General features: G+C 42.0%; 1 protein-coding gene across 2 annotated transcripts; it reads left to right on the top strand.

Moving 5' to 3' along the window:
• Positions 1–349: 349 nt before the first annotated feature.
• GJD4 (gap junction protein delta 4) lies at positions 350–3,444 on the top strand. Of its 2 annotated transcripts, XM_090267910.1 has the most exons (3): positions 350–408; positions 529–664; positions 2,071–3,444. In XM_090267910.1, exons 2-3 carry the CDS (start codon positions 601–603, stop codon positions 3,003–3,005), a joined length of 999 nt encoding a protein of 332 aa, XP_090124036.1. In that variant the 5' UTR covers positions 350–408; positions 529–600; the 3' UTR covers positions 3,006–3,444. The 2 variants fall into 2 exon arrangements, with proteins under 2 accessions (XP_090124036.1, XP_090124035.1); XM_090267909.1 differs by lacking the exon at positions 350–408 and having other exon boundaries at positions 440–664.
• Positions 3,445–13,004: the final 9,560 nt, after the last annotated feature.

Here is a 13,004-nt window from a genome sequence, read left to right as displayed (position 1 = left end):
GGGACACAAGTACAAGGTGCAGAAGCACTGAGTCAGACAGGAATTGAGAATGAGGACAAGAGCCTTTCAGGTTATAATGGGTTATGCTTCATAAAGAAGACAAAACATGAACATTTTAGTGTTTCTTTACCAAGTAAAGTGGTATGGAGATGTTTCCAAGGAGAAAACACCTGTTTCATAAAGAATTTACTTGGCTAGTTAACAAAACTTTTTTTCTTGGGCTAAATGTAGTTACTTCTATTACACATCCTGAAGCCCCTGTCTCTCCTGGTGGAAACATGTGAGCACTGCCAGGGACCTGGAATGTCCCAGGAGGATAAGAATAGCTCACAATGAGAGATGACTCCTGCTGTCTTCTGGTCACTGCAGTTGTCAGGAACATTTTGCCTTAGAGGCAAACAGCTCAGGGTGGGGATCTCAACTTGGAGAAAAACTGACCTCTTATTCTTGGGCTCAGATCTTTCCTTTCATATTTCCAACTCTCATTCTTAAGCCTCTTGTAGCTAACATACATTTATTTCTGCAAAGATTTTCCACCTCCTTGGAGATCACAGGCTTCTGACTTCTTCAGCAGCCTTGAGTCTGCGACATTCTGGAAGTATGGACCGTTTGGACTTGCTAGGGTTCCTCATTATCACGTTAAACTGCAACGTGACCATTGTGGGTGAGTACAGGAAACCCCCCCAAAGCTCTTGTTCTATTTTTTTTAATTGGTTTGGCTTGCTTACCCCTAAGAGAAAGGCCTATGCACTACTAGAGCAGAGGGGGCTGTCGTTTCAAGCTTCTGATTGTGCAATGGTTCCAAACATCATTTATGGAAATCTGGGTGTGAGTGTTGTTCCTCTCCTGAGGCTTCTTGCTGACATTCTGGTGCTGAGTCTGAAGACTGGAACAGGTGGAAGGAGTATTTTTGTGTAACTCTTTTCTGGTTGCCTTACCAGAAAAAGAAACAATACCATAAAAATAAGATAAATTAATGCCTCAATTATGCTTTTTTCCTGTTCATCTTTTCAGAGTTTAATCTTGAAGCTTAATTTGTAAATATTAGCAATTTCTCTTGTGTTTTAAACCAAATCTCATTTTAGTTATTTTTTTTAACAAAGAATGTGGTAAGGATTTCTGAGTTTAGTGCAGATAAGGCAATTTTTTAGAGAAGTATGGGTGTTCTAGGAAAAGGGATTGAGGCAAGAATTAATTGTTGATATTTTTCTTACTCATTATTTTGTAGAACTTAGACAAAATCAACTTGGTCTTTAAAAGTTTGAGTTAATAACTTCATCATGTAATAATATTCTTTAACTGATTTCATTTATATAGAGTGTTGTTTTTCTCTTCTCAGGTGATGTTTTCTCATCACAAAACAAAATATTTACAGATTATTTTGTCTGAGTCTTAAACATATTCCAAAATAATTGACTCATGATATGAAAAGAAGACTTGAAGTTATTTTCAATTCCCAGGTTGACCATATTTATTCATGATAAGTTGAAAAAAGATGAAACTCGTTAATTCATAAAAGTTGAACAGGAGAAAAAGAATTCTGAATTACTGAAAAAATCTGGCAATTTTAATGTTCTTAAAGAAATTTGATTCCAAGGGCTATAAAGTAACATTAAATACAAGCCCTGTTATTGAATGATGTTTTTGTGGACAATTATCATAAATAAAGCCTTACTGAAATTAATAGTTGTATTTGCTATACAGTTATGAGAATGCATTAACATCCTTTAAGAAGCTTAATCTCCTAAACTTTCTTTCTAGACCTTTCAGTCCTGGAGACATTAACAAAAGTCTGAACTATCAGAGTCTAACATTTTTAGTATTTATGCTGCTTTAAAATCTACTAATCTCAAAGCATTTTATAAGCAAGTATTTCAAACAGGGTCTGACAAATTATAAGTGCTCTATTAATATTGGCCACATGAGCTAACTCCCTGATACTGCTGCTATCACTAAAATGCATGTTTGTGGACCTCACACTTCACTCTCAGCCCCAGTACACACTTAAACATTATTGTTTGAAGGATGTATGTTTGCATGGTGGTGCCTACCCTGCCTCTTCTTTTCCAGGGAAGATCTGGCTTACCGTCATGATCCTGCTGAGGATGGTGGTGATCATTGTAGCTGGGTCCCCTGTCTACCAGGACGAACAGGAAAGGTTTGTGTGCAACACCCTGCAGCCAGGGTGCGTCAATGTCTGTTATGACATCTTTTCCCCAGTGTCCCACTTGCGCTTCTGGCTGGTTCAAAGCGTGTCTGCCCTCCTCCCTTCCGCGGTTTTCAGTGTTTACGTGCTGCACAAAGTGTCCGAGCTCGCCGTCTGGGGCCCCTACCATCCAGATGGCCGTCCAGCGGGCCAAAACCCCACTGACCCAAGCCCTGGGGATTGGCGCTGCCCAATGCCCTACAGGGAGGGGCACAGTCTGGTGGTGCCAGACTTTTCCTCGGGCTACATTGTGCAGCTCTGTCTGCGGACCCTGGCGGAAACAGCTTTCGGGGCCTTGCATTACCTCCTCTTCGGATTCTTAGTCCCCAACAGGTTCTCCTGCGCCCATGCTCCCTGCTCTGGCTCTGTGGACTGCTACGTCTCTCGGCCCACAGAGAAGTCCATCCTGATGCTCTTCCTCTGGGTACTCAGCGCTCTCTCGGTGCTGCTCAGCATGGCCGATCTGCTCTGCAGCCTGCGCAGAACTCGCTGGTGGCCGGGCGCCGCTCGGGGTCGCCGGGGTTCCCAAGGGCGCAGTGCTCACAGCCCCAGTGGTCAGTCCCCTGTGTCAGGGCAGATGGAGCTTCCAGATGAGGATGAGACTGAAGGGCTGTCCTTAGCCAGGAACAAGCTGCCGGGGGCTTGCACAGAGCCTGGGGTTAGGCCCCTCACAGAGGTCCCTCAGGACTCCAGAAGCGAACATCCCTTAACGCTCAGCAGTCTGCCGGCCTGGCGCTGCTCGTCCAGTCCGCGGCAATCCCCAACCCTCCTGGGGACCAGAAGGTCCGCGTGGGTGTGAAGAGGACGCTGGGCAGCACAATGAGAGAAGACGTGGACCCGAAGGTGCAGCATCACCTTGGCACGTGGGAAACCTTAATATTCCTGGAGAATAGCGATAGGGAAGAAAGCCATCTGGCCTGCCACAAGTGGATTCGGACTGACAGCTATAGTGATTAATTGGAGAGGATCAGGTTACTTACTGATCACTCTACACTCCTGACTGTTCTATTCATTGTCTTATTCTTTACTATGGTATGTTTATGTAAAGCATGTTCTTTACATTAATAGAGCTCATTACTGTTTTAATGTTTTCTGGTGAATTATTATGAGGATTTTTTTGTTTGTTTTCCTGCTTGGATAAAAGAGGCACCTTATGCATGTCATAAATAGAATCAATAGAGAGACATTACTTTTAACTTCTCCAAGCCTCTTTAATAAAATGAATACTCATTGTGATACTCCACTTTGTACTTCATTGTGTTATAGTAGAAAAGACAAATGTAGAAAATATGACTAGTAAACAATTGGGGTCTTCTGGGCATCATTGGTGGTTATTGCATGCAGGTGAAAGGTGTGCAGGCTGTGGGTGGACCCTGACTTGCTTTTTGTTTCTGAGTGTGTCTCTGAGTGGTTGTCTTCACTGAGGAGAGGCAGGTGAGTGGCCCTAGAGCTCTCCCATGCTTTCCAGCCTGGGTTTTGCCTTTGTCCTTGAAAAATTTGTATAGTTCAGGGTGCCCTGAGAGACTTCACATTCCAGTGGTGAGGAGGAGAAACTCTGCGAATGCTGTGGTTTCACAGTCTGACCTCCTGTTTTCTGTGTGTGCAATAGAAAGAGACAGCTGCCCTGCTCTGGGAATGGGCCTCCACGGCTCCTAGCTGCACTTCTCTGTGTTATCCTGCTTTGCAGGACTCTGTTAGGGCTTTAGTACTGCCTTTAACTGCTGGATGGGAGGATGCAGTGCAGAAGGAAGATCTACTGTGGGATAGACAGACCTGCTCACTTGCATTAAGAGAGGAGGAAGAGCCATTTTGTATACTTCCAGAATTAATGAATATCCACTGGTCCCCAAACACAAAATGGCCAAGAAAGAGGAATTGCCCTCACCCATTCAAATAACAAAAAAGGTGCACAAATGTACTCATGAAACCACTGGGCACTTTTAACTGTTCTAAAGAAGAATTTGACAACAAAATATCTGCCAGAATGGAGAATAACATCCTTCTTGGTGTATCTACAGGATGTCAAAGCAATTGGTTAAAACTTTAAAAATTATCCAAAATTGGTTTTGGCATAACGTTATTTGAATGAATGTTCCTATATTTAACATATGCAGTAAATCAATTTCTTTTTCTCTTGCTCCTCAGTTCATTGAAAACTATGAGCCTAGACTCAGATCTCTTTCTTCAATACTTAGGTCAATGTCTGCACATAGCAAATAAATGTGGTTTTTGAGTCTAATATTCTTGAACTATTCAGGGGAAAATCTTGTTTGTCACTCTAGCAGCAAGCAATTCTAAGGTTGGGAAGATATAAGAATTCTTTAGGGCTTCATGACTATTTTTTTCTCCAAATCAATACCTGGCTTTTATTGCATCTTTAAACTGTCACAAGTAAATCTGAGGCATCACCTGGCATCTTGCTGTTTCTATAGCTGAACAACTTAGGTCTTATTCATCAGCCTACTGAACTGTTCCTTTTTCAGAAACATAGATACCATCCAAAATTTTTCCGATATCCTTGTTTCTAACTGTTGTAGCTTGCTGAATCAAAGCAGCTCAATTTGATACAAGTTCAATGTCATTTCCTTCAAGAACTCATCTTTCTGGACTTGAGACACTGAACAAGCAATGCCTGAACTCATCTGAACCCTGCAGATGTATCTTTTTTTTTTTCCCCAAGAAATTTCCAATTTCAACAAGAGAACCATTCTTATAACAGAAGCCCAGTGTGACACCCTTAATCATGTTCTGTACATGTCTGCAGAGAGTGCTAACAGTGGCCAGTTCCTTTCTATTTCTCTACCATTTATCAACCTGGAACTCTTTGTTTTCTCTCTAAGGAGACTGGATTCTATATTGATGTGATTGAAGTTCCTCCATAGGGTGCCTCTGGGGTATTTCACAGTGACTATATCCCTTCAGAGGGTTGTCAACAGTCTGATTGCCAAGAATGGTCTTCAGCCTCACAGTAAATGCAACAAAGAACTTCACTGCTATTTTAAAAGGAAGCTCCACAGGCCCTTCAAACACTCCAGTATTAGCACTGATAATGTTGATTGCTAGAATCAATACAATATTGGTGATGTGCACCCAGTTAGGGTGTATGAATAATAGCTGGGAGAGAAAGGTGGAAAATGCTGAGTTGGACTTTCTTAGCCAGGGCCTGAGTGAGAACTGGGCAGATCATGTCTGTGCTCTTCTACTGGAGTCCATGCTCAGCTTTGGGTTTACAAACAAGTGTGAATTTATTTGGATGGCACTGCAAAGGGCTGCTGTGGCTTCTCCACTAATATGCACGATCCCACCATCAGAGAATCAGAGACTTGAGTTCATTCTATGAAAAAGTGTACATACTATTCAGAACAATGGGTGGTAAGAAGGAAGGGGAGAGGTAAGGAGTCAAGGGTAAGATTTTAGTTTCTTACCCTATGTCAACCATTGCTTAGCAGGTCATTTTATTTCTCTGGGCCTGTTTCCTTCTCTGAGTGAAAAGGGACACAGACTTAATGGTTCCTTAGTACTCTACAAGTTTAGGAATCCATCAATGAAATGTGCAACTATCAGTCATTTTCACCTAATAGGGTCAATGCTTTAGGTCTTTCCATCCTGTTATCTGTCTCAGCACAGGTATTTTTGTTCTTGATGTTCCTAGAGGAGAAGAGGGGGGAAGAGAAACATTGATCAGTTGCCTCCCATACACAACCCAGCAGGGAATGAACCCACAACCAATGTATGTGCCCTGACTGCGTATCAAACCTGCAACCTTTTGATGTAAAGAATGACACTCCAACCAACTGAGACACCCAGCCAGGACTCAGCATAGGTCTTGAAAATATGAAGATGGACGAAACAAGAGAAGCTTGTGTGTCCTGGGAAGGGCTGCTGTGCAAGAGGGATGGGGACTCCATGGAGAGTGGGAGAGGCAGGAGACAATACACAGAGTTCATGCCCTTATTTAGTGGACAGACACTAGGCTCACCTGATGTGACCGCACATGTGAGGAGAAAGCTTGCAGTGTCCTGGAACCTGGATGGCTATATTAGTAAGAGTTGGGAATGCAGACAGAGGAGACCCTTATCTTCTCTGCCATTACATAGAACACCCTAGTTTTGTAACTTAGGTTTTTAAGTCTTTATGATCTTTTTCAAATTATATTTTATTGATTATGCTGTTACAGTTGCCCCAATTTTTTCCCTTCGCCCTCCTCTACCTGGTACCCTGCTTCTGTCCAGCAATCCTCCCCCTTAGTTTATGTCCATGTGTTATGCATGTAAGTTCTTTGGCTTCTCCCTTTCCTATTCTATTCTTAATATCCCCTGTCTAGTTTGTTCCTACCAATTATATTTCTTAATCCCTGCATCATTTCCCAAATTCTCCCCCTTCCCTTTCCAGCTGATAACCCACCAAATGATCTCCATCTCTTCTGTTCCTGTTCTGGTTGTTTGCTTAGTTTGTTTTTGTTTTGTTTTTTAATTATTTGTTTATTTATTTTTAGAGAGAGGGGAAAGGAGAAAGGGAGAAAAACATCACTGTGTGGTTGCCTCTCACTTGCGCCCCCAAGTGGGGACCTGATGTGCAACCTAGTTATGTGCCCTGACTGGGAATCGAACCAGCGACACTTGGCTCGCAGGCCGAAGCTCAATCCACTCAGCCACAGCAGCCAGGGCTAGTTTGTTTTTGTTTTTATTTTTTAGATTCAGTTATTGATAGTTGTGGGTTTGTTGTCATTTTAATGTTCATAGTATTGATCCTCTTTTTCTTAAATAAGTCCTTTTAATATTTCATATAATAATGGGTTGGAGATGATGAATTCCTTTAACTTTACCTTGTCTGGGAAGCCATTTATCTGCCATTCCATTCTAAATGATAGCTTTGCTGGATAGAGTAATCTTGGTTGTAGGTCCTTGCTTTTTATTTCTTTGAATACTTCTTGCCAGTCCCTTCTTGCCTGAAAAGTTTATTTTGAGAAATCAGCTGAAAGTCTTATGGGCACCCCTTTGTAGGTAACTCTCTGCTTTTCTCTTGCTTCTTTTAAGATTCTTTCTTATCTTTAAACTTTTGCATTTTAATTGTGATGTGTCTTGGTTTGGTCCTCTTTGGGTCCAACTTGTTTGGGACTCTCTGTGCTTCCTGGACTTGTATGTCTATTTCCTTTGTCAAATCAGGGAAACTTTCTTTCATTATTTTTTCAAATAAGTTTTCAATTTCTTGCTCTTTCTCTTCTCATTCTGGCACTCCTATGGTTCAGATGTTGGTATGTTTAAAGTTGTCCCAGAGGGTCCTAATCCTCTTCTTGTTTTTTTCAATTCTTGTTTCTTTCTTCTGTTTCGGGTCAATGCTTATTTCTTTTTTTTGTTCCAAATTGTTTATTTGAATCCTGACTTCCTTCCTATTACTGTTGATTCCCTGCATATTTTTCTGTATTTCACTTTGAATAACCTTCACTTCTTCCTTTATTTTGCAGCCATAATCATTCCCCTGAGCATCCTGATCACCAGTGCTGTGAACTCTGCATCTGATAGGTCAGCTATCTCCATTTCATTTAGTTCTTTTTCTGATGTTTTGTTCTTTTCTTTCATTTGGGCCATATTTCTTTGCTTCCTCAATTTGGCAGCCTCCCTTCGTTTGTTCCTATGTACTGGGTAGAGCTGCTTTGAGTTCACAGCTTGGTAGTATGGCTTAATGTAGTAGGTTTCTTGTAAGGTCCAGTGACATAACCTCCCCTATCACCCAAGCTGGGTACTCAAGGGGCACCCTTCATGTGGGCTGAGTACACCCTCCTCTTATAGTTAAGCCTTGGTTACTGTTAGCAGATCAATGGGAGGGATTTACACAGGGCAGTCAGCTGCAAAGACTGGCTGTGACTACTGACCACCAACCTCTGTCCCCATGGAGGATCAGCTGTGCAGCGCCAGGGTGGTGGTGCTCTGATGTGGTCTGTAGCTGTCCACTGGGTACACTGGCCCTAGGGTTTCCCAAGTGGTGCAAGCCAAAGTCAGCCCCCACCTGTGTTTTTCCCAGGGCACCGTGCCTGAGCTCTATAAAGTCATTTGAGATGACTGCTACTTGTGCTAGGCTTGGAGATTCCCAGGAAAAGCCAAGCTGTGAATTTAAACTGGCTACTGCTAGTGCTAGGTGTGGGGCTCACTGAGGCCAGTTATTGCTTGTTTAATAGAATTTAGGAACTTGGGAAGCATGAGACAAGATCAGCCATTCATATGGAAAAGCAGCTTGGCTGGGCCCCTTAATTGGATGAGACTGAGTTTCTGGGGATCTCTAAGTCAGGTCAAACAGTGTTAGCCAGGTTGATGGAGTCTCAGATATGGCACCAGCTTGCCAGATCTGTGTAGGCAGGGAGGATTTAGAACAGGGACAATGGCCTCTGCTTGCCTTGATGCCAGACACTTCCATTTCTCCCAGTATACCACTTGTGCCTTTCATCCTTCTACCCCAGTGATTGAGCTCAAAGGGAGTGAGTCTGAGTAGGTGAGTTTGTGTGTGGATTTTTTAAGAGGAAGTGCTTGGGTCTCCAGTAGTTTCTTCCACCAACTCAATCCCTGCTGGTTTTTGTAGCCAAAAGTTGTGGGGACTTATTTTCCTGGCACTGGAACTCTGGGCTGGGGGGCCTGGTGTGGGGCTGAGACTCCTCGCTCCTGAGACATCCCTCCCAAAGTTTTATCCACCACGTGTGGGTGAGAGATCAGCCTGTTCTGCATCTTTATCCCTCCTTCCCATCTGGTTTGATGTGGTATATTTAATTCTGTAGTTGTCAGACTTTCATTCAACTTGATTTCTAACAGTCTGGCTAATGGTTGTTCTATATTTTAGCTGTAATTTTGATATGGTTGTGCAGAGGCAAGCCATGTCTGTCTACACTGTCATCATGTCCCTAAAAATCTTTTATGGTTATTTAAGGGCAGGGAAAAAATCTTAGACTGTATCTAAAAGGTAAAACAAAACAAAAAGAAGTAGAAAATTGTGTGGCTATTAATCTTCCTTTTAAAGATTTTAACCTCCTTCTTTGCATCTCTGGCACACTTGATAAATGAAAGATGGTTCATGGGTTTGTATCCCTACTCAAGAGAGTTACTGACTCACCACTGCCTAAGGCAGAGGCGGGGACAAGTTAAGGCAACTGTAACTTCTATTGATAAACCCCAATCTTAGTCACTTAACACAGTAGGCATTTTATAAGGTACAAAGTGAATGTTCCTAATTGGTGAGCAGCTTTCCTCTGGGTGGTGACTCAGGGATCCTTCTGTCTTGTGGCTCTATAGTCTTCCACCCAAAAAGATTGTTGTGGCAACAAGGCAAGTGCAATTGGTCAGGCCTGGAAAGGGCACCAGCTTGCCCTTCTTCAGTGGAACTCAGTCCTGATTGCTTTGAAAGCTGTTATTTGTCCAGAAAGAAGGTGGAAAATTCTAGTCAACAGCTAATTAGTGTTTGCTTCAGACAGCAAACCATTTTCTGGGCACTTGTCCCATAGAGGTGTTTAATAAATCCTTAATGACCAACACACTGGTCTCAAAGAAGGGGAAACTAAAGCAAAGATGTTAGCTCAAGTCCTTGGATGTTGAGAAAAGAGAAAAGAGGTGACACGCTTGAAAAGAACTGATTTAACTGAGCTTAAACTTCATATCTCTTGTGCTTAGAGACAGTCCTCTTAAACATGATTGTTTTAAATAAGAAAGGGTCTTAGTTGGTATAAATATGTGTGCAGGCATCTTAGTTTCACTCTGATGTTTGCACAGTATGAAAGGCTCACTAGATATTAACTTTCCAGGAACTTTAATTCAGAAATCTGTCCTGGCTAGTGGGACTCAGTGGACTGAGCAACAGCCTGCAGACCAAAGGGTTGCTGGTTCAATTCCCAGTCAGGGCACATACCTGGATTGTGGGCTGGGTGCCCAGTTGGGGGTGTGAGAGAGGCAACCACACATTGATGTTTCTCATCTTACCCCATCTCTAAAAATAAATAAATAAAATCTTAAAATAAAAAAAAAAAGAAATCTTCCCAGGTGGATCCTCAGGTGGTCCAGCAATGGCAGGAACCTAATGGTGGAATCCAAATACTGAACCAACATTGCTGCAGCTGGCTTCCTGCTAAGACAAACACAAAAGAAAGATTTTGAGGATCAATGAAATTATGCTTATGCTTTGCCAAGAAAAGTGTTATTTACAGGATTAATGAGTTTTTTTAGTTCTTTTTTTTTTTTTTTTTTTTTTTTTTTTGGTAGGATGTTGCAATCTACTGTGAAAAGCTATTTCAGATTTTCTGAATGTAAATTTGGTTTCTGGCAAGAAATGATGAGGAAGGCGGTGCTTTGTAGCTGAGGAAAGGGGGCATCTGGGCTTCTAAAGCACAGGCTGGCTGGCAGAGGATTTCCTGCAATGAAAATGCTTCCCACCCATAACTTCAGCATCCCCCCACCAGGGCTTGGCTTAGCTGCAGAGTCTGTAAATCCTGCCAGCTGTATTTTAGTTGTTCTGTGGGATAAATGTTTCCTAGAAATGAAACAGATATTTCTCCCACATTTGAAATATATGTACACACATATGTATTTTTTCCTTCCTCCTGTCAATCATAGAGCAAATATTTTTTCCTGTGATGTGACCAAAAGAGATATGTGAGTGGCAGGAAACAGAGCTGAAAGAAGCAACTAAATTTTCTCATAAGCTGAACTCAGATAAAATGAGTTTCATGGAGAATTCAGAAAATTAAGTCAAATGCAAAATTTAGATGTTAGCAAGAAGTTTCCTTCTTCCCCAGACATGTGAAGCAGGTAAGTAGAGGGCATTTTTTAAAAAGTGAGGGACTCAGCACGCTCCCTTTCCAGAGCACTCCCCTGTATTTCTCTCCCATCTCTTCTTTCCCCACACAGTTAACTTTACCTTTCTCTCTCCTAAGCTTCGAGTTGCCTATGTAACTTGTTCTATGAGTCCACATAGCCCAGCTGGCTTATTTCTACTCTCTCTGTAACTTTCTAAATAAACTTTTTCTAATAATTTGAAAAAATAAAATAAAATATCGAGTGATTGTAAAGAGTGTGTGCACCTGGCCATAAGATTGCCATTTACTTCCTAGGCCATCTTAAAGCTGAAAGACTCTCCAGTTTATTACCCGTGTATCACTGGGCAGTTCTCTCTCTCCAGCTCTACCTGCCCCTCCTCTGGAGGTGCTACTGGGTTTTCACATAGCCCATGTATGTGTTTTATCAATAGTTGAGAAATAAGATCTCAAATTAGTGGAGCTACATTGAAAAACCAGTATTTACTGAGTATTGGTTCTGCACCTAGCATTTCATTTCTTCCTTTTGTTTCTTTCTATGAAGCTAAAAAACATATATAATAATCAACTTATTACATAAGAAACCAGCAAACTAGTGGGAAGAGTTCAGCACAAGGTTATTGTTCCAGTCTCTCTATTCAAACAACTTCATTTCCTGTGAACTTACTTTTTTCAGTACTGGAATAAGCATAAAAGGAATGCCTTCGTGGGTGGGCTTCCTGGGAAATGCATATGAGATAGTTGACATGAAATATGCCCTGTTTCCTGGGCTGTAAGATCATCCAGGCTTGACAGATCACTTTAAACAGGTCTCTCCAGGAATTTTTGATGACAGGACATTTGCACAAGGAGGGAGATGTCCACAGACTTAGGAATGCTCCCAACTGGCTTCTCCCATCCTTTATGACTAGCAGATATATATAATCTCTGGGACTATATTTTAGGATGCAGTATTTATAAGCACCCAAATGTTAATTTATTTCTGGTGGTACTTCTTGACCATTTTACTCTTCTCCTTTCTTGCTTGTCTCTGCAAAGAAAAATCAGGATTTCAGAACTTTCAGCAGCCGATCTAGGAAATGTACTTGGTTACTTTGAATGACAAAGGGGATGAGAAATGAGGGATAATGGAGAAATCATGGGCAATCTAGCCTCATGGCAAGAAAATAACTTAATATCCTCTTAGGGTTGAGATATAGCCCTTTATTTCTCATTTTTGTTCTTGCCCACAAGTTTAATCTTGTTCCATTTCCCGGCTCTTTGTGTGACCAGGCTGCAAGCTGCAAAAATTTGGCTTGAGATGTGAATTTGTAATGAAAGATGACACCGGACATAGTCAGTAGTGGAACCTGGTGGATGTCACAGACCCTGTGTGTGACTGCTTAGGAAGCCACCTAGTGGTGCCAAGCAAACACAATTATCTTTTCCTTCATTTAAGATTCCTTTTCAGCTGTTTACTAAACAGATACAAAAATACCCTTTTGGCTGTAACTATTACTGAACAAAGCAGGGCTTGTTCACGTGGTGACTTAGTGTATAACCCAACGATTAGTGTTGAGAAAAACAGGTCTTTATTTACAATATTCCCACCTAGGGGTGGGAGCACTTTAGCTCAGAGCCCTGTTTTCCCCCAAGACCCAGCACTTCCTTTGCTCCCCAAAAGGCTATAAACCAAAACCAAGCCCAATAGTTCCCCATTCATTATCTGTCAGCTCTCTCCTTCAGGATCTGGGGTACATTGTCTTCAGCCTCCATATAAGAGTCCAGGAAAGCATGTGCCATGTTACACTGGATAATGGTGAAGTCCAGGAAAGACACAAGTTCTGAGAGAATGTCCTCTTCATATGTCCTGAGTTCCAAGAGTCCAGATAGAGTCTTGGTCTGCAAGGCAGAATCCTTGGTGGCTTCATAGTCAGCTAGAGCTGGCACGATCAAAGCAGCATCATGCCTGCTTTTTTACTAGTCCAGGCTGCATGGCTGAATCTTGACTACAAGCTGCATAGCTTCTTC

The sequence above is a fragment of the Furipterus horrens genome, unplaced genomic scaffold (genome assembly GCF_987537825.1).
Source record: "Furipterus horrens unplaced genomic scaffold, mFurHor1.1.pri manual_scaffold_2, whole genome shotgun sequence".
In the NCBI taxonomy this organism is placed as follows: Eukaryota; Metazoa; Chordata; class Mammalia; order Chiroptera; family Furipteridae; genus Furipterus; species Furipterus horrens.
This window is presented reverse-complemented; position numbering and strand designations above follow the sequence as displayed.

Excerpts from the sequence above, each read along its gene's own strand:
- GJD4 (XM_090267910.1), top strand. The coding sequence starts at position 601 with ATGGACCGTTTGGACTTGCTAGGGTTCCTCATTATCACGTTAAACTGC. Across the intron at positions 665-2,070 it reads CTGCAACGTGACCATTGTGG|GGAAGATCTGGCTTACCGTC; the intron begins GTGAGTACAGGA and ends CTTCTTTTCCAG.